This window comes from Anolis carolinensis, chromosome 5, assembly GCF_035594765.1.
Source record: "Anolis carolinensis isolate JA03-04 chromosome 5, rAnoCar3.1.pri, whole genome shotgun sequence".
In the NCBI taxonomy this organism is placed as follows: domain Eukaryota; kingdom Metazoa; phylum Chordata; class Lepidosauria; order Squamata; family Dactyloidae; genus Anolis; species Anolis carolinensis.
Genome location: NC_085845.1, coordinates 104,591,335 through 104,616,007, shown reverse-complemented (window position 1 = coordinate 104,616,007; position 24,673 = coordinate 104,591,335). Strand labels below are relative to the sequence as shown.

Below are 24,673 nucleotides of genomic sequence, written 5' to 3'. Positions count from 1 at the left end.
GGAGTTCTACGAGGCGAGCCGTTTCCAGAGAGCAAACAAGGAGAAGCACGAGATTAGCAGCCAGACAGGGCGCTAATTAGCTAGTTTCCCCTGGGAGCTTTCAGAGAGGAACGCATCTGGATGAAGATGCGTTTCGCTTCTTTTTCCCTTGGGAAAAGAAGCTCTGGATACCTGCTCTGCAGGAGGATTGAAGTTCTTTAAAAGTTCCCCGCACTGGTGAATCCATTGCGGAGTCAACAGATCAGCTTAAGGATTAACTTCGGTTCCAACCAAGTGTGGACTGCGTTTGAGTCTGCAAACTCCAGTTTCTTCGTGCCTTGCCTTGCCGTGTTTCATGACCTATCTCATCGTGTTTCCCAGCCTTGCATCTTGTGCCAAGTATCCAGTCTTGTCTCCAACTCCCTGCCTTGGACTTACTTTGAACTTCAGTAAAACTTTTGGACGCTTTCCCCACTCTAACTGTTTGAAAGTTGAGTGTGTTTCGGTTTTGGGATTACAACTTTGGACTCTAATATTATATACTGGACAATATATTTCTGGACTATATTTGACCTTCCCTGAAAGGTCTTTTGCTGTTCTACATCCTCTACTTGTTTTTATCCTACTACAATATTTCCTTAATAAAGATATTAGATTGTTATTGGCCTCCGTGTATTGGTTCTTAGTGCTCCACTGCCAGGGCGTGACAATTACGATCTGCCAACTGCAAAAGGCCACCCTACTGGGATCTGCGTGCATCATCTGAAAATACATCACACAGTCCTAGACACTTGGGAAGTGTTCGACTTGTGATTTTGTGATACGAAATCCAGCATATCTATCTTGTTTGCTGTGTCATGTCAATAATAATAATAATGGGTTGCTGTGAGTTTTTCGGGCTATATGGCATCCTCTCCTGATGTTTCATCCACATTATGGTAGGCATCCTCAGAGGTCTGTACCCAAGGTCTGTGGCAGACCTCTGAAACTCACAGCAACCCAAGAAACACTTAGTTTAAATTTTTTATAGTAAGTTCTTGTAATTCCACTTGAAATGGGACAGGTTAACAATGTTTATTTCCTGGTCTTAGTAAATGTAGATTTAAATCGCCAAATCTGGGAATATATTTCCCATGGACATATTTTTATTTAAAATGAAAGGTTTGCTCTGTTGAAGGAACTTACCCTTATTTTTTCCACCCATTATTTCTACTGCTGATAACAAAGTTTCTGCTAAAGTGTATAGGTTGACCTCATGTATAAATCAAGGGCAAGTTTTGGTGTTCTCTTGGTGTTTGGCCTGCTGTTGCTGATCCTATTCTCCCAAGCACCTTATAGGTTAATTCACAAAGTGGACCCAAAGCACAGCAGGCTGAATCCCCACTCCCAGCCCTAGTGAGCACAGCAGAAGTAGCACAGATTTAATTCATCCATCCAGATAAAAATGGATGAACTCATCCCCTCCTTTTTGAACTCTGCAGTGTGCTCATCCATGCTATAAATACAGAATGATAGGTGTAATGGCCATGACCTATGAAGTCATCTCATTACGAGTGCTTCAAAATATATTTATTTTTGGACATAACAATAAAAGGAATTATATTGCTAGAGCCAATAACTCTCATTTTGTTCAAAGTTCCTCAAACTGTTAAAGATTATAACACAGTTTTGGATGTCACTAATATTCACAAGTCCTCTGGTTCAATATAAGGTAGCAATGATGGTTCTATTTCAAATAAATGGAACAAGTGCACTGCTAATTAAAGCATTACTGATTTCAGTGATAACACAGTCCCTCACCCATATTTTTTCTCTGGTGTTTTGGTTTTTAAACCTGTTCCTGGGATTATTTGGGGCACTGATTCAGAAAATTGCATTGGATAGACTGCATCAGCTCTAGTTTCTTAGATATTATAATAGTTCTCTATCGGCAAACAGATGGCAACTTGGAGATGGCATGCATTCTGTATCTCAAAAATTAGAGCTGATAGGGAAAAACTGGTGTTATTTTTGGAATTAGCAGGTTAAATTTACCCAGAAATAGAGCCAAATATTTTAAGCACCAAAACGTGTGTTGGCCAGGATAATTAATTGGGCCCTGCTGATTCAGAGTATGTTATGATGCATCTGGGTATCCAGGCAGTCCCCAAGTTACAAACGAACAGTTCTGTAGGTTTGTTCTTAAGTTAAATTTGTATGTCAATTGGAACAGGTACATTTTGTAAATGTAACTCCAGCCAAAATTATATCTATATTAGCTTTAAATAGGATAGGGAAGGTGTTTGTTTGGCTCTCTGTGCCCCTGTTCAGAAGATTTCGCCTCACTTTCTGTCCCTGTGATCATTGAATTTTGAAAAAATTGGCTTGTTGTGGAAACAAGGATTGGGGATAAAGCTTCAGTGGAGACCCCTTTTCCCCGTGATAATTCTTTTCAGGAGTGAATTTCCCCTCCACAGGGTAGATATTTCTTACTTCCTGTTGTCTCACCCCCATTCTTAACTAGGTGTTGTTGGTCAGATGTTTGTAACTCAGGGACTGCCTGTACATGGAATATATAGGAACTTATTTCTCAAATCATAATAAAAAAAACTTTAGCCTTTATAAATAACATTAGATTTTAATTGAGTTTTGTCACTTTACAAAAATATATTGTACTCAATATAAATGACAAGTGAAGGAAAAGGAATTCAATTGGGTATAACTAATTTACTCTGTTATTTCCATATCTGGATACAATCGACAAAATCAGGTAATTTACACAAAGCTATTTTATAAGTTTAACTTTTTCCTTTAAAACTCTAAATTTAGGATTTTTACTGACTTTTTTATTAAAAAGGGCCAGAATTTCCTCTTCAGATTTATGATGATCCGCAGCTACAGCATAATACTGAGCTATAACCTACACAAAAGAAGAAAAGAAAACATGCTAAATTTCAAGAGTTTCATGATAGATTTTAGAGAACTGAACTTGAATCTCCCACAAACATCCACATTATTATTACAGTAGAGTCTCACTTATCAACACTCACTTATCCAACGTTCTGGATTATCCAACGCATTTTTGTAGTCAATGTTTTCAATACATAGTGATATTTTGGTGCTAAATTCGTAAATACAGTAATTACTACATAGTATTACTGCGTATTAAACTACTTTTTCTGTCAAATTTGTTGTTAAGCATGATGTTTTGATGCTTAATTTGTAAAATCATAACCTAATTTGATGGGTAATAGGCTTTTCCTTAATCCCTCCTTATTATCCAACATATTCGCTTATCCAATGTTCTGTCGGCCCGTTTATGTTGGATAAGTGAGACTCTATTGTATTAATTAAAGTAAAAATAATATTTTTTACTTTTTACCTGCCTCTCTTCGTGGCTCAAGGTAGATTATAACATAACTAAAACACATAATCATTATGTAAAATACACAAAATGTATTTCTACAAAATACATATATAAAAATATACAGAACAAGGATTAAAATATAGTGAGTTTAAAATTTCTGACTAAAACTGGCTGGTGTGATTCAAGAAATTACATGTTAACTTTAAGCTTGAGCTGCTGTTTCATTCCAGCACTGTAGAATGTGCTATAAATCCAACACCACATATTATTATGCAATTCTATTTTGCTAAAACACAAACATTTGCATTGCCCATCAGTCACCAGAAATAGCCGGAACTGATAGCTTGATCATTACAGCTCTAAATGGAGAGGATACAGCCAGTTATTCCCATTAATCTCTTCCTGTTTATTAAGCAATAGGCATTCCCAGGCTCTGGAGGTGGGATCCACTTAAATACACCAACATTAGGCCCGCCACACTTGTGGGTTTGACTTTCTCTCTAGGTACGTCTAGATCCTCCAGTGCCACTCCATGATCACCTTCTGCTAGATCACCTAGAGATTTCTAGAGAAAACACCCTCCTGGGAATCTGTAGGACCTCCAGTGCAATTCTATGATCAACCTCTAATAAACATTGATCACAGAGTAGTGCTAGAGGATCTAAAACAGTGTTATTTCTGGTAAAAACGAATGGGTTTTGTATATGTAGGTTTTTTTCAATTTCGTGGGGGCCCTGTATTCCTAATCCCAATAAAAAAGGAAGGTTAACTATATTGCGACAAGATTTGATGGCATTTGATTGGTGTTCTCGTCTACTTTTTGTTGTTATAAACCTCTTCAAATTACAACCACCATTTATTATATAGCACTACATTACTATACTGCCGCCTCAATTAGCCATATAGGAGAAAAACTACAATGGTTTAAAATAAAATGTGGTATTTTGCGTCACAAATGCAAGAGTTTAAACATAATAATTTAGTGCTTTGAAAGAGCTCTGAAGTAAAAACAGCTCAAAGAGTGTTCCTTGAGTCAGCAGCCTTGAGTAGTAGAGGGCTCTCTGCTTCCTAGTATGTACTCCAGGGTAGCAGCCAGCAAACAAAAGGAGACCAGATAAGAAGAAGAAAAAGGAAAAAATATAAAAAAATCTTTGGAAACCTGGAGCACTGCAAGCCTTCCAGCCAGCCGGGAAGAAAACAGTTTGAGGCATGCCGAGATTCAGCAATGTGATCCTCTTCTTACCTTCCCTCCTTCAGGGAGGCTTAGGCTTAGGTGTTTTCCAAACAGTTGCCGATAAAATCTTTAAAACTGCATTAGCTTCATATGAACAGTCTTTAGTAAAAGTAAGGAGTTCAAGGGCAACAGTCTTCAATTAAAATTGAGAGTTTAAGATACTATAAGAGCAATAACAGCTTCAGAACTTGCCCTTGAGTTCGGCTGACGCTGCTCCTCCCGTTGCTCCACAATTTAGAACCCCATAATAATTTAACCTGATTCAGATTATTAAAAGTTGACTAAGTCTCAGTGTAGCAATTCATTTATGCATGTATTTTATTTAAACTGGAATGAAGCTATTTTAATGGAGGCAATGGCCATGATACATTAAATTGTTTCCCGCCTCTCTGCAGAGTTACACATCTCCAGTTTTATTGGAACAGCTTTGCAGAATGTACAAAGGCCTTAATGAAAAAGAAGGAGAGAAGAAACAGAAATCACCCCTATGGAGACATCTTCTCTGAATAACTGCAACTTGCAGCAAAAGAACTGTACCCTGGATATGATCATCAAGGCTAAAGTTGAAAACACTATCGCCACTCTTCTAATGCAATTTATTACTCAAAGACAGACAGAGCACACTAATTATTCTCATACTGATTTGGTTGTAAAACCTTAGCCTTACACTGGATAAAATGAATTCTCGTAAACATTTCCTTAACTGTCAAGAAGCTATGGAACTTTTTAAAATTCCAGCTGCTCAGAGGTTTTTAAAAAGGATTTATGACAGATATTTTATGTAGAACAGTTACAGTTCAACAGTGAGAAAAAGCAGGCTTTACTGCTGCAACTGTAACCTGCTATTATCCTTTGTTACACCTGCTTTTTAAAATAAGATTTAAAAACATAGCAGTCCATACTTGCTTTGTATTTAATGTCCGTTTGGACATTTAGAGGAGATCTTTAGATGAGTAACACTGTTGTTTTCTGTGGTGCTTATGTAAGAATCATGAAGTATTATGTACTGCTTCATAAGGCACCCTCATACCTTTTTCCTTAGTTTTTTAATTGATATTTCGTTGTCAGGCGCTTGCTTCAGTACAGCCTTTATGGTCTCTTTCCACCTGAATTTACCTGTATAAAAATAAAACATATCACAAATAAGAGTAGTGATTTCAGTATGTTTTAGTCTCAGTTATTACGGAAAGCAAACACCATCTTACAAACCAACATTTGTTTACACTTAGATTATTATCATTAGCATGTAGTATTTATTATTCTTCTGGCATAGAAACAAGATTTTAAAGATCTTTAACATCATTCTCATGCATCCCAAATCATGATTAGCACACCAAGACTAGCAGCATCTGGGTTGTCATCAATCAGCCCATAAGGAAAACATGCATAAATGTATCTTTTGCCAGGGGAGGAAAAATTAATTTCCAACATAACTTACACGTTTCATCTTTAAAAATCTTGAAAACATACCAATTACTCTCTAAAAAACAACTATTTCTAGAAATGTGGATGCCAGCATAGCTATACAACTTTCAACCTCACCTCTGCAGTTGTGTTAAGAGGGAGAAATTGGTTGAAATCAAGTGAAGGCAGCTTTTTATCCAACAGAGGTACATGGGATGAAGAAACCGAAAGAGATGGTCATGATAGTTTAATAGGCTGCCTTTTATGAGCAGACTTCACAAGATGACATTTAAAATACAATACAACCAAATATGAAATCCTAATATACTAGTATAGAGCAGATTAAATCTGGAGTTACCATTATTCCAGAACAACTAAAGCATTTGGAACTTTAAGAAAATGTTTCAGGACTCATCACAAACTAGGTGGAATAGAAATATACCGATCTGCAAAATGAATGCTGTGACCTAAACAGCTACTCACAAGATCAATTTTACCATGAGCCTATAAGGTAACTTCAAGAATGTTGACAGACCATCAACCTGTTCACAAGCTTGCCCAAGAAGGGAAGGTTAAATAGCTTTTTAATGAACAAGCAAAAAAAACCTACTACTGAGAATTAGCTTTCAAAGCAGTTTTAACTATTTCCATGTACACATTACATCTCTCCTGTGTTATCACAACTGTATTGACCTGATGTATTTCTGTCACTGTAAATATATGGTGAAATTTCCAAAAGTAAGGCTACCTTGATGCTCATCCTCATTTTCTTCTGATATTGAAGTGTTGATTCTTTTTTCAGCAGGGGGAGAATCATCTATTGGGGAAATATAAATGAGAAAGAGCGTCCGGAAATCTTAAATACAGTCTGGTTTACGTTTTGCAGATTTATTTGTAGATTTGATTAATACATGATCTCCAGAAATGTCCTGGTGCTTCAGTGTGACTCTGGTCAACTCCTCTCATTTGGGGGGGGGGGGTGTTCTTCCTTTTCTTCTCCCCCTGTTTTCTTGCCAAAACCAGAGTACGTGATCACCTCCAAAAAAACAGCCAAGCTTCCACAGACCCTTCAATTCAAAATATTCCTCAGAAAGAAAGGCCTTTATGTGTTTAATACTGCAATCCAATTATAACCTACAATCCATTCCATTGTTGATACTGTACTTTTAAATACACCCTCAAGTTTAATTCTCAACATAACCATGGGTCATATCAAAATTCATAATTTTGGCCTCAATAGCTGCCCTAGACTTATACATAAGGTACAATTATATGCAAGTATACATGCTTTGACTGGTCATTCATTAACCCTACATACAACAGAATTTGCTAGAACGACAGAAACATAGCACAGATATGGCTCAACCATACCCCATTTTTACCTTCCAGCATTAAAATTGATCATAGCAATATCTTCAGTTCTTCTCATCCCTGTTTTTTAAAGTCTCTCTTTTATTTGTATTTAGCAGTTAAACATTAACTATAAGATACTAAATGTTTTATGTAACTAAGAACAGCATGAAGTGTAAATTTTGTACCTTCTGAGAGGTTGCGCTTGCGCTTTTTTGCACTTGCTTTGGCTTTGGGTTCTTTGACATCAGGATTATGTCCATTCACCTCCATGTCAGCTGAAACAACTGCTTGTTGATGCTTTGTCTTCAAGTAATTGGTTTTGGAAAATGCTGCATTTGTGTTCTCTTTCTTAGACTTTTTGCTTTTTATAAGGTCCTCACTTTCTTGCTGAACATGGTCATGTGATTTACTCTTTTTCATGTTTTCCCTCTCTTCCTTTTTGCTCTTTTTTGTTGTGGAAATCTTTGTTTTTACTTCTGATGGTGTTGGCACATCTTCATTCTTTGTGGATGAGCTTTCAACAATTTCCTGTTGGGGAGACACCTTGGTAAAAATTATCATTGCAAGTTTTTTGGTAAAAGTGCCCTTAAAATTTAGAGAAGGAAAGGATAGAAAAGAAATTGGTTCTTAGCATTCTGGTTATCTTGATAGCATGTCTATGAGCTAGACAACTGAACAAAAAAATGGTGGAGTAAAATCCACTCAAGGATTAATCCATACAGTAAATAATGTATTTGTCACAGTAAGTCCACTATTTTCCTCTTATTCAATGAAAAACCACAATCCTGAACTATTAGTTCCCAGGTAGGTTATCTTGCTTTTATCTATTACACTGGCCAACACACATTTTGGTGTCTCAAATGTTTGACCCCTTTTTGTGTATACTTGACCTGCTGATTCCAAACATAGCACCAGTTTTCCCCTATCGGCTCTAGTTTCTGAGATATAAAACATATGCCTTCTAGCATCACCACCTGCTTGCCCATAGAAAACCATGATAACCATATTTAAGAAACTAGAACTGATGTAGTTGATCCAATGCAGTTTTCTGAATCAGTGCCCCAAAGACCCCAGGAACAGGCGTAAAACCCAGGACACTATAGAATATTTTTGTTATACTGTATTATCAACTATTTGATAGCTGATATCAAATATGAATATCACGTTGAAGTACTCACCATGCTCAACACTACAGGCCACTACAGTAAAATGTCTCAAGCACTGTACTGGCAGATACTGCATTTCATACATTATTGCAGTACAAACTTCGATCCACCTGTAGAGTATAAACTTTGAAATGTTTTGCCCATAATGGGAGACCAAACAGATAAAGGCTTCCTAAAAATATCTGTGCTGTAGACAAAAGTGTTATGGGCTATCCCACCTCTATAGGGTCTGGTGCTTTCAGGGAGGAGGGCAAACTCCTGGAATCTGAGAAACTTAGTGTTTACTTTAAGCATGATATCTATTGAGAGCACATTCAATGGTGCAATTTATATAATGGAATAATGCAACTGTATTTTCAGCAAGCAGGATTGGTTTTACTCTGCAGAAAGAAAAGGAACCCATCTTTTCAGTGACTATGCTTTTAAAACACTGTTTATTAAGCACTTAACAAATAGGAAATCATTTGAAATCTGTAACCCTATTTTGTGCACTTATTGAAGCAGAATATCAATACATTTTAAAACAAGCAACCAGACAACAAAAGTCTGACTACAACTCAGCCACAATTCGTGAACCTCTGGCTGTAAAGCGGGTCAACAACAATGCCTGATTTCCTTACCTTTTTGGTAGCTTCTGAAAAAATATCCCACACTTGGTCCTGCAAGGTCTTGTTGTGTATTTTTAAACTGTTGGCCATCCAGTTCTGTTTAATAAGAAAACAGAAAAATTCTCTTTTTCAACACAACCACTCAATCATCTTTGCAGGATTCTATTCATTAGAAGGCTGCATCCACCTGTGTTCAAATACTTTTGTTAGGGTCTGGCAGCAGTTGCCAGAAACTGAGTGGGTATAGTTTGCAATGTTACTTTTCTTGTGTCATAAAATCTGACCATTGTAGGTGTACCTCAGGCAGTTGCTAAATATCTGGGAAGGGGAACTAGTTTTATATGGACCTATGATCTTACATAGATATTCCTCTGCAGGTGCACAAACAAGCTGGTAGGGGTGATGACATCTCAATGATTCATATGTTTGCCCTATGCACTGGAAGAAAATTGGCCAGGAAAGATCAGAAGTTGCGATGAGATTTATTTATTTTGCTGTTGTTAACTGCTCTCAAGGCAGGTTTGATCTATAGAGACCCCACAATAGGCCTTGCAAACCCAGAGCTGACTTTCTTGATTGAGTTTACCCAGAATTATCATCTTTTGCAATCAGTCATACAATTTCATTATATATCCAAAGTATAACAGCACAGTTTAGCCTTTTTGGGTCATAACCTAGGAAGACTGTGTTTACAGTTTGGGAGTGCTCCTGGATCTGTCTCTCCAAATGTCAACTCAAATGTCAACTCAAAAAGATGTGATGGTCAGAAGTGCTTACTACTATCTTTGGTTGATATGCCAGCTGCGCCACTCCCTAGAATTGGAGGACTAAAAGTGGTAGTGCACACACTGGTAACCTCAAAGTTGGACTTCTGCAATGCAGTTTACATTGGGCTACCTCCATACCAAGTTTGGAAACTTCAGTTAGTTCAAAACATGACAGCCACATTGGGTACAGGAGCATCCAGGAGTGAGCATATTGCCCCTATGCTCGTTGTGAATTAGTTTCCGGGCAAAGTGCAAAGTGGTTCTGATCTTCAAAGCGCTACATAGTTTGAGTCCAGGTTACCTACAGTATTGCCTTCTCCCACACAATCCCACAAAAATAAGACAAGTGCAAAGAAGCCAGAATGGATGTCCAAAGAACTTCTAACTGAGCTAAAGCTCAAAAGTGACATGCACAAGAAGTGGAAAAGGGGAGAAATCACCAAAGAAGAATTCAAACGTATAGCCAACTCCTGTAGGGAAAAGGTTCGCAAGGCTAAAGCGCAAAATGAGCTCAGGCTTGCCAGGGACATAAAAAACAACAAAAAAGGTTTTTTTGCTTATGTTGGTAGAAAAAGGAAGAAAAAGGAGGCGATAGGGCCACTGCAAGGAGTAGATGGGGTGATGGTGACAGGGGATAGGGAAAAGGCAGAACTGCTTAATGCCTTCTTTGCCTCGGTCTTCTCACAAAAAGAAAGCCATCTTCAACCTCAGCAACATGGAATGGACGAAGGATTGGGGGAAATCCAACCCCAAATAGGGAAACAAGTTGTCCAGGAACACCTGGCCACTCTAAACGAATTCAAGTCCCCAGGGCCAGATCAGCTACATCCAAGAGTATTGAAGGAACTAGCGGAAGTTATTTCAGAACCACTGGCAATCATCTTCGAGAGTTCTTGGAGAACAGGAGAAGTCCCAGCAGATTGGAGGAGGGCGAATGTGGTCCCTATCTTCAAGAAGGGAAAAAAGAACGACCCAAACAATTACCGTCCGGTCAGCCTCACATCAATACCAGGCAAGATTCTGGAAAAGATCATTAAGGAAGTGGTCTGCAAACACTTAGAAACAAATGCGGTCATTGCTAATAGTCAACACGGATTTACCAAAAACAAGTCATGCCAGACTAATCTGATCTCTTTTTTCGATAGAGTTACGAGTTGGGTCGATACAGGGAATGCCGTGGATGTAGCATATCTAGATTTCAGTAAGGCCTTCGACAAAGTCCCCCACGACCTTCTGGCAAACAAACTAGTAAAATGTGGGCTAGACAAAACTACGGTTAGGTGGATCTGTAATTGGCTAAGCGAACGAACCCAAAGGGTGCTCACCAATGCGTCGTCTTCATCATGGAAAGAAGTGACAAGTGGAGTGCCGCAGGGCTCCGTCCTGGGCCCGGTTCTGTTCAACATCTTTATTAACGACTTAGACGAAGGGTTAGAAGGCACGATCATCAAGTTTGCAGATGACACCAAACTCGGAGGGATAGCTAACACTCCAGAAGACAGGAGCAGAATTCAAAACGATCTTGACAGACTAGAGAGATGGGCCGAAACTAACAAAATGAAGTTCAACAGGGACAAATGCAAGATACTTCACTTCGGCAGAAAAAATGGAAATCAAAGATACAGAATGGGGGACGCCTGGCTTGACAGCAGTGTGTGCGAAAAAGATCTTGGAGTCCTCGTGGACAACAAGTTAAACATGAGCCTACAATGTGATGCGGCAGCTAAAAAAGCCAATGGGATTTTGGCCTGGATCAATAGGGGAATAACGTCTAGATCCAGGGAAGTCATGCTCCCCCTCTATTCTGCCTTGGTCAGACCACACCTGGAATACTGTGTCCAGTTTTGGGCACCGCAGATGAAGGGAGATGCTGACAAGCTGGAAAGCGTCCAGAGGAGGGCAACTAAAATGATTAAGGGTCTGGAGAACAAGCCCTATGAGGAGAGGCTTAAAGAGCTGGGCATGTTTAGCCTGCAGAAGAGAAGGCTGAGAGGAGACATGATAGCCATGTACAAATATGTGAGGGGAAGTCATAGGGAGGAGGGAGCAAGCTTATTTTCTGCTGCCCTGCAGACTAGGACACGGAACAATGGCTTCAAACTACAGGAAAGGAGATTCCACCTGAACATCAGGAAGAACTTCCTCACTGTGAGGGCTGTTCGGCAGTGGAACTCTCTCCCCCGGGCCGTGGTGGAGGCTCCTTCTTTGGAGGCTTTTAAGCAGAGGCTGGATGGCCATCTGTCGGGGGTGCTTTGAATGCGATTTCCTGCTTCTTAGCGGGGGGTTGGACTAGATGGCCCTTGAGGTCTCTTCCAACTCTACTATTCTATGATTCTATGATTCTATGAATCCATGGCCCCTAAGGACACTGAGGTCCTCTGGAGGATGCTTACTCCATGCAGCCAGAACCTGACTGGCAATCTTCACCCAGAAGACCCTTTCATCAGCCGCTCCACAATTGTGGAATTACCTGCCGGAAATGATCCAGCTGCTAAACCAGCTGTCAAAATGTAACGCACACCTAAAGACCCATAGGTAAGGTAAAGGTTTCCCCTGACGTTAAGTCCAGTCATGTCTGAATCTGGGGTGTGGTGCTCATCTCCATTTCTAAGCCGAAGAGCCGGCGTTGTCCGTAAACACCTCCAAGGTCATGTGGCCGACATGACTGCATGGAGTGCCGTTACCTTCCCGCCGGAGCGGTACCTATTGATCTACTCACATTGGCATGTTTTCGAACTGCTAGGTTGGCAGGAGCTGGCCTCCAGCTCAGTGCTTTAACGCACTTTGCCACCGGGGCTCCTAAAGACCCATAAAGTTATATAAATAATTTCTGGTAATAATTTTTATTTTCTCATTGTAACTGTGTAACTATGCTTTTGCACTTTAACTTTCATCAGTAGTCACATTTCAAAGTGTACATGATTGCAGTCTAAAAACAATTGTATCGCTAAGCAACATACCTGAAACTTTTGCTTTTTTCTTGGAATATTGTCATAGGCATACATCTGTTCTAAAATTTCTCGAACTTTGGGGTTAATGTTGGTTTTTTTGATTGCTTCATGAATCTTCTGCACAAAGAAAACGGATACAATTACATTAGAAGCACAATATAATTAAACTGCAAATCTTATACAATTTTTTTCATGTCAGGAGTGACTTGAGAAACTGCAAGTTGCTTCTGGTGTGAGAGAACTGGCCGTCTGCAAGGACTTTGCCCAGGGGATGGCGGATGTTTGATGTTTTAACCATCCTTGTGGGAGGCTTCTCTCATGTCCCCGCATGGGGAGTTGGAACTAACAGAGGGAGCTCACCCTCTTTCCTCGGATTCGAACCGCTGATCTGTCGGTCAGCAGTCCTGCTAGCACAAGAGTTTAACCCATTGCACTTACACAATGAAGCATGCTGTATCGCATAGCATATGTATTTAAAATACCGGAGGTTACAATTTAACATAACGTATATACTCGAAGATAAGCCGAGTTTTTCAGTCCTTATTTATGAACTGAAAAAGCCTCCTCCGGCTTATATTCGGGTCAAGGTCAAGCCAGCAGTCGAAGCCTGGAGGCCACAGTATGTTTTATTTTCCAAAACCTCCCTCTTCTGCTTCTTCTCCCAGGCTGGTTATCTTATTTTTTTGAGAGAGAGAGAGACAGAGACAAGAAGCAAATGTTTTCAAAAGCAAAAGGAGAGTGTGAGAGAAACCCTTGCAAGCCAAATTGCATGGGTAGAAGGGGAAGAAAAAAAGATATTCTTGCAAATTTGCACGATTCATTACTATTACTATTATTATTATTATTATTATTACTACTAATACTACTATTATTACAAGAACATTTGAGTCCAAAGGGAGGGAAGGAGGGAAAAGAAAGCAACAGAAGGTATGCATTTCTTTTTATTCCTAAGGAAACAAAAATGAGGTGGGTTTTTTGGGAGGGGGAGAGAAGTTTTAAAAAGCCTTTTCTGGCTACTTTTAGAGTTTGAAAAAAGGGAGAAAGAAAAGAGGTGGGAAAGGGCAGGAGAAAAGAGGACAAAGTTGTTTTTAGGGGGACTTTGCTTGCATTTCTTCCTTGGGTAAATGCATGTCCCAAAGCTTCTAAATATTTATATAGATGTTCCCCCTACAAATACATTAATACATGAATTTTCCCCTCATATGTTTACATATATTTATATAGGATGTTTGCAAATCCTATATAAATATAGATATCTAGAGATTTCCATGTACCTGTATCTCTGTTCCTATATATATACATTAATTTTATATATGAATTTTATATGAATTTTACCCTCACATGTTTGCAAGTGCAGAGGGAAAATGCGCATGCGTGCGCGCGCGCGCGCGCACACACACACACAGTAGATATAAACATTGATAAATAGGGCTTGCAAATATTGCAGGAGGAAAATGCACATAGAGAGAGGATTTGCAAAGGTTTCAGGGGGAAATACACATGTGAAATTAGTATATATAATGATAGATCTATATCTAGCTCTGCATTGTTTATGTAGGCATTATATGTTTGCCTGTTACTATGTTGGAAGCTGGCCTGAGTCCCCAGGGGGAGATAGATAGGGCAGGGTACAAATGAAGCTGTTGATGATGATGATGATAATGATGATGATAACAGGGTTCCCCCCCCCCCCCGAGAAAAATACAATGAAGAACTGTTTTTCTCTCATCCATCTAACTCTATTGGGCATGCTTAATAGGCAACTCAAATCAGTAACACACTCTAATAAAGAAATCCTGAGAGTAAGGCAACACTGGTAAACAGCACAGCCAATTATCAATACAATATGCAGTCTGGTTCACATGCTATTGAACTTTTTCTTAAGAATCAGGTTCATGGTTTACTCACTTTAGAGTTTAGACTCACTTTCAAACATCTAGTGGCACCTGTAACTTAGAATCCATTTACCAACTTTATTTGATATGTCACATGTGACCTCTGCTGACAAACACATCACACATCAGATTATTTATAAAAACATTCATAAACTTCAACTAGTTCAAAGTACAGCAAACTACAAAACGAAAGTTTTAAAAAATAATAGTGAAAAATCTGCACTAGATTCCAGTTTCTTTCTAGGCATGATTTAAATTCTGATGTTGAATTATAAAGGACTAGAATTAAAACTAGCAGTCTGAAGGACTGCCTATTCCCATGCATACAATTTCATGAGCTGAGGTAGTCAGCCGTGAACCTGCTCAAAATGTTCCCACTTTCAGAGGTTAGAGATCTCTCTCAATTATAAAACACTGCATTTTCCCAAAATGTTGGTTGCTGTAGTTAATTTTATTTGAGGCACTAGTTTTCAGTGATTTTTAAAAATTTGTATTGTTTTCTTGCATTAACGTGCCTTAGACACTGCCAACAGAAAGCTACTCAATATATTCATCATTTATCATTTAATTACTTATTAATCACCCTCCATCCAAGATGCTCTTGGACATATGAACATTTCTAAAACTGAATGCATTTTTGCTAAGTGTATGTATATTTTACCTGAATCCATTCTTGCTGTTTGACATCTCCTTTGTGGGTTTTGGCTTCAAATCCCTTGCCCCCATACTTCTGGTCTTCACTTAGGCACTTCACATGGCATTTATAATCATCACCCCTAAACATTAAAAACAGCATATTGTAAAATGATGTAAAAAGTGATGAGAACACATTATAGAGTCAGTCCTGGTCATCAATTTTTACCACCATAGTTTTTCCAAAGAGATGCTTGATTCCAATTACTGATCAACCATTGATTTATTGGATAACCACAGAAACAGCCCAATCTGCCTCACCGTGATATTAAAAGGTTTAGGGTGTAATCTTATGGGGGAAAAACTGATAGATGGAGTTCCTGATGACCTTGTTCTCGCCAAAACTCTTCCAATGTGGCAAAGTAAAAGTAGAGCCATTTTTCAGCATTATTTTCCTTTTTCAGATATTTTTGAAAAATTAATTTTAACCCTGTTTCTCATACACAGTGAAAGCAATTTGAAAGGAAGTGTTAGACTGGATTTAGGGAGTGCTTAACATGTTTTGAGAGTAACTGAGAGAACACATGGGCATATTTCCCCTCCTTTTCCATTCTCTGCCATGGCCCTAGCATACTTTCCCGTCTTTAATAATGATGGGGAAAAAATGTTTAAAAGCTAAACCAGGCAATCCCAACTGGATGGCCCCCCATGAGGGTCCGCCTCCAGGGGCAAACCAAGAATGGGCAACTTGGAAGTCCCTAAACAGACTCAAAAGTGGAGTGGGCAGATCAAAAGACAACTTGGCAAGATGGCACTATCTGGAGGAATCCTCCACCTTGTGTGACCGTGGAGCAGAACAAACAACTCCGCATATGTATGTTTGCCCACAATGTCCTGCCTCATGTGCAGAGGAGGAGTTGTTTAAAGCTACGGACAATGCGGTCGCTGTTGCCCGCTTTTGGTCTAAAACTATTTAGCTCCTTGTGATTCCTTTATTTCATCACTTTTAAACTTATTTATTATGCAATGCTTTTGACACAAAATAAATAAAAAATAATGATGGACACTAGATTTCTGAGACCCAAAACTTTATGAGGTTTCTGACCTTGGAAAGAGACCACTTGGAGACCAAATGTGGAATCCGAAAACAGGTCTCCCCCTCCAAAGCACTTCGGGTGAAAAGGGCGGCATAGAAATGATGGAAATAAATAAATAAGCACTGCTGATTCATCCTGTAGCTCCACTGATGCATTTCTAGCACTACAGAATTGCAATAAAACCACACGTGATGTAGGATTAAGCATAATTCATTTATTTAAATTGGATTAAATGCACAGTGGGATTAAATGGGAACTGCACAGATTTGGGTACACATGATTACATAATTATAAAACTCTCATTACTATTCATATGCTCTAAAGAGGAATATTCCATTCCCTACAAAATTTCTTCTTTAAGTAAAAAGGTGCTATTCCCTTGAGCAAGTGCTTGTTCAGCATGAAGATCTGTATCTTCATCTAAGAGTCTCAGCAGATTTTGGTTAAGAATCATATAATCATACACTTGGAAGGAACCTTTTGGACTCTGCTCAGTGCAAGATCTCCTGCTAAAGCATTTCCAGCAGGTAGCCATCCAGCCTCTTTTTGAGGACAACAGAGAAAGAGATTTAACCACCCCTCCAGCTCTATCAAGTTATATTCCATGCCTATGTATTGTGGCATCTACTTTCAACAAAACCATAGTAACAATCAAAGCATGCATGAGTATTTTTTCAAAATAGTGCAACAAGTGCAATCACACTACATGAACTTTCAGCTGACAATCAAAACAGTATTTTTCTGCACAGTTTCTAATGTTTGAAATTGCAGTTTTAAAATTAATTTCAGAATTGTTTTTATAATGCTTTAAAACATTTTTAAAGATAACCTTAAGTTTTTTTAAAATATATATATATATATCTTTATCCTGCTTCGCTTTCTTTTATTTATCATCCCAAATGTTCTTATGGGTTAGAGCTGATGGTGATATTGAAATATCTTAAAATTTATTTTTAACTTCTTAAAAATTTGGTACCTAAACCTCAAAGCATAACTTAAGCAATTGCTTTAGAAACTCGGGGGGAGTTTTCCAGGAGGCGATAGTCCTGGAATGCTCATTTGGGGGATATTGCCCTTTTGGGGCAAATCGTGATGACACCTGTCCCTGGTCAAACCAAAAATCTAAAAAGGCCATGGGGGCCATGGGGGCAGATCCGCCTCAGTGGATGGAAGCAGAGCCATTGGACATTTCTGCAATCCTGCAAAAGAATCCAAGGACGATCACCAAGGCCCAAAAGCCGGAAGATTGCTGCAGACGTCGTTGTCTTTCCTTGTCTGAAAGACAAGCTCAGATCAAGACCTTGAAAATGGCGCCTGGTGCGGGGATTGTTAAAAGGGAATTGACCTCCCTATGGCTAAGTCCCAAAGATAAACAGCACATGTGCAAACAGCGTACAAGAAATAGATGGAAGCACCATCTAGGGAAAGGCCCTATTTCCGGTGAGGACATCTCCAAAGTAACTGCTCTTGAGAGGAATCCACATGAAGTGGTAGTTTCCGGTGGGAGCTCCTCTGGTGGAGATGTCTCCGGCCGAAGAAACTCTAAGGGGGGCGATGCTGAGAAAAATACTGACGAAGCTCTAACTCAGGATGCCCCAGTGAGTAAGATCGCACCCAGAGGGGCTTTTGCGAGGGCTGAGAACATTTCCGCCGACATACAGAACAGAGAACTGCCCAGAAGTCAACGTTCTGAACATGTGTTGGTTAGAGCCACAAGCCCTAGTTCATCGAAACACAGAGCCCAGCAGAAAGGCTACAAAACTAGAACTTTTTGGGGGGCTGGTTTTAGGGCCAGGACAAGAATGCCGAAGTCACTTTCAACACAAAGGATGAATATCTCTCCAGTTAGGGCCACTACTAATACAAACAGGGAAGATAGGGCCACAGAAGACGGTCATTCCAAAAACCCAGCGGCTGGGGGCTCATTCCCTCGGTGCAACGGAACACCTGCACGTCCTAAACGATGTTTAGGAGACTTCGTATTTACTCCAACTCCGCTGTGCCCACAGGTTGGTGCTCAAAATCATACCCCCTCGGGCCTTGCGTCATTCCCTTTTCTGGAGGTGGTTCGAACATCGGGTACCTAACTGACACTACAGACGAACCCAGAACTGGGAGGACGATCCCAGTCATCATTGGGAGAGGGATATATGAGAATGATAGCATGCTGATCTCTAAAAAGAGACAAAGTCAGCGACAGATTCAGCCTTCATCTGTCCTACGTGATATTCCCAAGTGTGATGACAGTGGTCCTAGGTCAAGTGCCAGAGTGAGGTCGAGTCGATTGGAAACTCGTTCTCTTTCCAACTTGCATTCCATCCCTAGGCATACGGCCGAGAAGGTGCTACCAACGCCCCTCCTGTCCCTGCTACTATTCAATGCTAGGTCTATTGTCAACAAAACTGCTACCCTTTCTGACTTTATTCTCGATCAAGCAGCGGACCTGGTTTGTATTACAGAGACCTGGATCCGTGAGGGTGATAACATTTCCTCACATGAACTGACACCTCCAGGCTTCCAGATACTTCAACAGCCACGGAGTGGGGTCGGGGTGGAGGGGTAGCAATACTCTCCCGTGATTATTTTAACATCAAAGCTATTCCAACTCCAAAGATAGCCGGTATTGAGTGTGTTGGTGTGGTCCTGGCTAGCAGGGAATCCTTAGCCATTCTTGTAGTTTACCGCACGCCTGGGTCTCCGGGAGAGAGTCTGCTGAATTTATTAGATCTTGTGGCGGACTGGGTTTTGAAGTTCCCCAGACTTATTGTTCTGGGTGACTTTAATGTACATGTCGAGGCACTGCCATCTTCATCTGTGACTAAGGACCTAGTACCAACCTTTGAAGCTCTGGGGCTCTCACTACTCAAGACTCGCCCTACTCATCGGGCCGGCCACACTCTGGACCTGATTTTTAATATCGGAGTACGAACATCTCTATCCGCGGTAATTGATGTTCCCTGGTCTGATCACGCTGTCCTGAAGGCCCGGATTGAGATTCCATCTCCTCCTCCCCATCCTGCCACACCAATCTTTGCTCGGCCCAGGAGACTCATGGAACCTGCTAGGTTCTTGAATGCCCTTAAGGGCCTGGGAACTGTGTGCATCACTCTCAACAAGCTAGTCAACACCTGGAATGTCAGTTTGTTGGCTGCCTTGGATGAGATTGCCCCCAGATGCCTCCGCCCTCACCGGAATCACTCCCCCTGGTACACTAATGAGCTATGGACGATGAAGCAAGCACGAAAGCAGCTGGAACATCGGTGGCGACGGAAACCCGACGAGGTGTCACTGTCCGCTTTTAAGGCTTTTCACAGGTCTTACGAATCAGACGTCAAGGATGCTAAAAAATCTTACAATTCCTTCTTAATAGCTTCTGCTAGATCGCGCCCAGCTCAAGTATTCAAAATCGTTCGTGCTTTGACCAGTCCGGCTTCCTTAGTCCAAAACCCAGCAACCACGGCTCTTACAGCAGAGGCATTCCAGAAGTTTTTCACTGATAAAATCACCGTGCTTCGGCAGGAACTGCCCCCTACAGTTGATACCTTGAGTGAGCTTGAGACTTTGTGGCCGCTTAGTGGGCCTATCTTTGACCGATTTACTCCGCTTGACAGGGAAGATGTCGCTAGAATCCTGGTTGTTGCAAAACCAACCACCTGTTCCCTTGATCCGTGTCCCTCTTGGTTGGTGAAGAACTGCCTGGAAGGTATACTCGATCCGTTGAGTAATATAATCAATGGCTCTCTTGAACAAGGGGTCTTCCCGGACAACCTAAAAGAGGCAAGGGTTCGTCCCTTGCTAAAGAAGCCTAGCTTGGATCCCATGACCCTTGCCAACTATCGTCCTGTCTCCAACCTCCCTTTCTTGGGTAAGATGATAGAGCGGGCTGTACTGGGACAATTGCAACAATTTCTGGATGATACAGCTGGCCTGGACCCTTTCCAGTCAGGCTTCCGCCCTGGCCATGGGACGGAGACAGTCCTGGTTGCCATTACAGATGAACTTCGTCGCCAGTCTGATAGCGGCGGATCAGCGCTACTGGTACTTCTCGACCTTACCGCAGCGTTTGACACTGTTGACTACAATCTAATGATTCACCGTCTCGCCATGTCCGGAGTTCGCGGTCAGGCCCTCAATTGGTTCAACTCATTTCTGCAAAACCGGAGCCAATGCGTGGAGTATATGGATCAAGTCTCTGACAGATCTCCCCTCCTATGTGGGGTACCCCAAGGTGCAATTCTCTCCCCTCTTCTCTTCAACATCTACGTTAGACCCCTTGCTAGTTTGGTTCGGAGTTTCGGCCTAGACTGCTATCAATATGCGGACGACACCCAACTCCTTCTGTGCTTGGAGCCTGGAGCAACGTCAATACCAGACAATTTCACCTTATGTCTGGAGGCTCTGTCAAACTGGCTACGTGCTAGTAGACTGAAGGTTAACCCGGCGAAGACTGAGATTCTTTGGCATGGCCGCTCAACTGGTCTGACCCACTTGCTACCCACCTTCGATGGTGCTGCCCTATCTCCTTCGTTTACCGTTAAGAGCCTGGGAGTCGTTTTAGATTCGCAGCTTCAATGGAAGCTCAGGTCGCTGCTGCCAGCAAACAGGCCTTTTTCCACCTACGGCAAGCAAGGCAACTGGCACCCTATCTATCTGATGAGGCGCTGGCAACAGTCATCCATGCCACGGTCACGTCTAGGCTGGACTATTGCAACGCCCTGTATGTTGGCCTTCCGATGTCCACGACCCGAAAGCTCCGTATTGTTCAGAATGTGGCAGCCAGGCTATTCACAAGAACACCCATGAAATGCCACATAACACCAGTGCTGCAGCATCTGCATTGGCTTCCAACTGATTGCCGTGGTCTATATAAGATGCTAGTTCTGACCTTTAAAACTCTTTACGGCCAGGGCCCATCGTACCTTAGGGACCGTCTCTCCTTCTCCCATCATCGGAGGTCGCAACGACCATCCAACGAGACTTACTTTATGTACTGGGTCCTAGAGAAGTGCACTTGGAAAGGACCAGGCGCAGAGCTTTTTCTATTTCTGCCCCTGTCTTATGGAATGCCTTGCCGCCCTATATGAGAGCCATGCGTGAGTTAGGGCCTTTTACCCTAGCACTCAAGACCTGGCTCTTTACTAGAGCTTTTAATCTACGTTAATTTTATTAATATTTTTATGTATGTATTTTTATCCTTTTCAATTTTATCTTGTAAATCGCCTAGAGCATCGTGGATGGAGGGCGATTAATAAGTAATTAAATGATGATGATGATGATGATGAAAAAAGATACATCTGGCTAACCACATCCAAACTTAATACTCAATCTATATCTCACTGCAGTCTTTAAATACACTCATAGCAAAAGTAGAATGTTGTGCTACAAGTGAATGTCCTTGTTTAATAATGAAGTAATAATGAAGTAAAGGTATGGTTCTACTTACCAGAAATCTTTGCCACAGTCCATACAAGAAAGACACTGACAGTTTCGGCATATATTTACATGTTTTTCCACCTGGACCTTCTTCACTGATTCTCCACAAGCATTACAGGTGAAAACTACCATCTTGAAAAATAACAGAATCCAATTCTTCAATGCTATTAAATTGTATTACCTTCAAGAAAATTTGAGAAATTAATATAATTGAGGACTGTTATTGCATTTAAATTGCTTTTTTGAAGTACAATTTTCCAAAAAGATGGACCCATTTGAAATGATTATATCTCCCTAACTACGAATCACCCACAAATGAAACCCTTACCCCTTGAAAGAGTGGGGCATAGATTTTCAAAGGATTATCATCTCTCCCAGCACACAAATAGCCTCTACTCCCAGCCATTTGCAAAATAGCAACTCCTCAACATAAGGCTTAATGAGATAGTCCCCATTTGTAGTTTTTTTTTAATTTATTTCTGGCTCAAAATGATAGGTAAAACTTGATAACTTGATAGCTCATAAAGCTGTTAGTAACTTTTTGTATAATTGTAAGATGTGGCCATCATGAAATAAACTGCTTTGAAATTGAGTCCATTTTGAAACAATGCAGAAGAGAGTCAAAAATCATAGGTGAAACAATATTGCAGAGCAATGATGCTTTCAGAAGGATGAAGTAACTGAAGAAGACAGGCTTGGGAACCTGCAGCAAAGATACCCACCCGTGACTGCTATTGCACAGCTATTGGGCATGGCCCCTATGGTAATGGGGATGCACAATGTATTGTATTTTATGTGAATGACATATTGCGTTGGTCCATAATGGCTGAGCCAATACTGATTATCACAATGAAACCAGCATCCCCACTGCCACAGGGGCCACGCCTGATAGTCATGCAGTAACAGCCACGGGTGGGCATCTTTACTGTAGGTTCCCAAGCCTGTCTTCTTCAGTTACTTCATAATTCTGAAAGCATCATTGATCTGCAAGAGAATGATTTCAGGGAAACTGTATTGCGACCACTCATGGAACTGAAATAACAGCAAAAAGTTTTTCTGGAATCCAACAAGTATTGTGTCTTAGCGGCCAATAAAATGAACTAGCAGGACCATAAAACATAATGCATAAATGCACAAAATATAACATACTCTGGCCTGAGTAAATGGATAATTAATGGTTGCATTGCAAAAAAAAAAATCAGTCTTGCAGAACAAATTTGTTTATCTTTCAGATGATAATATTCACAAGCATATTCAGGTAGACTCTTTTTAATAATTGGCTTTGAACTTTGGTAGATTTTACCATTTATGCTGACAGTACCAAATTTGAAGAGATCCTGCAGAGCGACTACAGAGGCTGGATAGCTACAAATCTGGCAGTATTATGTCCAGCACAACCATTTCAAGTCCATATCTTAGTTTGCATGGAAATGGTTGCAGTCTGAATATTGGTCAAAATTTCTCGCAATGAGTCGCAATACATTTTGATGCATACTTTGAGTCAACTTGTTTCACTGGATTTTGCAACCATAATGCTAAAAATAATTTCAGCAGAATCAGCAGAAAAAACTGTACAGGATTTCATTTTACTAGCCATTCTTATACATTTAGTTTCAATCTTATTAGACCCTAAAAATTGCATTTTGTTAAATGTCGTGTGCACACTGACTGTCTATCCTTCAGATAAAGGTGTCTAAATCAGCAATTATTTCAGTTAAGAGACCTCAAATTTTGGGAAACTGCAGACCATGTGACCAGATCAGAGACTGTTTAGAACACAGTTTAAAAAGATTACAGTTGAGGGATGGCCACTGATGATGACAGTTGGAAGTAGACAGCTATGAAAGAGAGTTGTACATGACTGTATAGTGTTGAAGAGACAGATAAAGACTGAAAGTTAAAGACACAAACCAAAATGTTTCATAGTTTAAACTGTGAGTAGAATTCCGATCATGCTTTTTTCAAACTACAGTCCACACACACACAACAGCTCAGGGGCAGTGAACTGGCACTCAGCTTAAAACGTTTGAGGACACCTGGGCTAGAAAGCTCTTTCCAGGATGTGGGTAACATTCAGACACAGAGGTGGTTAATATAGGCTCCATCTACACTGCCATACAATCCAGTTTTGAACTGGATTATAATGGCAGTGTAGTAATGGTTCAACAAAGGCTCCTTACATTTAACCTTCCACAATCCTGATGGTAAGAACTGTTTGACAGTGGGATTTGCTGCTTCAGAATGTGGTGGAATCTCCTTCTCTGGAGGTTTTAAAGCAGAGGTCGGATGGCCATCTGTCGGGAGTGTTTTGATTGTGCATTCCTGCATGGCAAAAAAGTTGGCCCGTGTGGTCGCTTCAACAATTCTAATCATTTAATAAAGATGAGTGTAAAAAAAAAAAAAAGATGTCTAGATACAATTGCCCAAGGCCAATCAGAAAGATACATAACACTCATTCCTTCCTCCTTTGTGGCTTGGATGGAGTGAAATAAGTTCTGTGCAAGACTAGAGAAGTTTCGCACCAACAGTGCCACGGCCTGACGATAGAGGAAAGCAATGGCCTATTGTCCGCTTTCCTAACTCGAACCTTATTGTTGCTTCCTCCCCGCGGCCTGGACTCAATCAGTTGGTTAACTTAAAGCTATGGCTCTCTTCTGACGGGACAGACGGCAGAAAAACTTCAGAAGAGGACGCCTTACCGTCCGTAGGTCTCCTCCTGACGTCCACGCGCAGTCTCCTAGGTTCCCCTCCTTCCCTCAAGGGAGCACTTCCGCTTGGAGAGGGGGCGGGATTTCCGGCGGAATGCA

The 24,673-nt window shown here is 40.7% G+C and overlaps 1 protein-coding gene across 1 annotated transcript; it reads right to left on the bottom strand.

Moving 5' to 3' along the window:
• Positions 1-2,576: 2,576 nt before the first annotated feature.
• On the bottom strand, positions 2,577-24,667 carry lyar (Ly1 antibody reactive). Its single transcript, XM_062982073.1, has 9 exons — positions 24,566-24,667; positions 21,877-22,047; positions 15,365-15,479; positions 12,818-12,925; positions 9,103-9,186; positions 7,502-7,844; positions 6,712-6,780; positions 5,590-5,675; positions 2,577-2,878 (listed from the first exon to the last, which is right to left on the bottom strand). Exons 2-9 carry the CDS (start codon positions 21,996-21,998, stop codon positions 2,744-2,746), a joined length of 1,062 nt encoding a protein of 353 aa, XP_062838143.1. The 5' UTR covers positions 21,999-22,047; positions 24,566-24,667; the 3' UTR covers positions 2,577-2,743.
• Between the last annotated feature and the right edge of the window lie 6 nt (positions 24,668-24,673).

Excerpts from the sequence above, each read along its gene's own strand:
- lyar (XM_062982073.1), bottom strand. The coding sequence starts at position 21,998 with ATGGTAGTTTTCACCTGTAATGCTTGTGGAGAATCAGTGAAGAAGGTC. Across the intron at positions 9,187-12,817 it reads GAAAAAAGCAAAAGTTTCAG|AACTGGATGGCCAACAGTTT; the intron begins GTATGTTGCTTA and ends CTTATTAAACAG. Across the intron at positions 7,845-9,102 it reads TTTCAGAAGCTACCAAAAAG|GAAATTGTTGAAAGCTCATC; the intron begins GTAAGGAAATCA and ends TCTCCCCAACAG.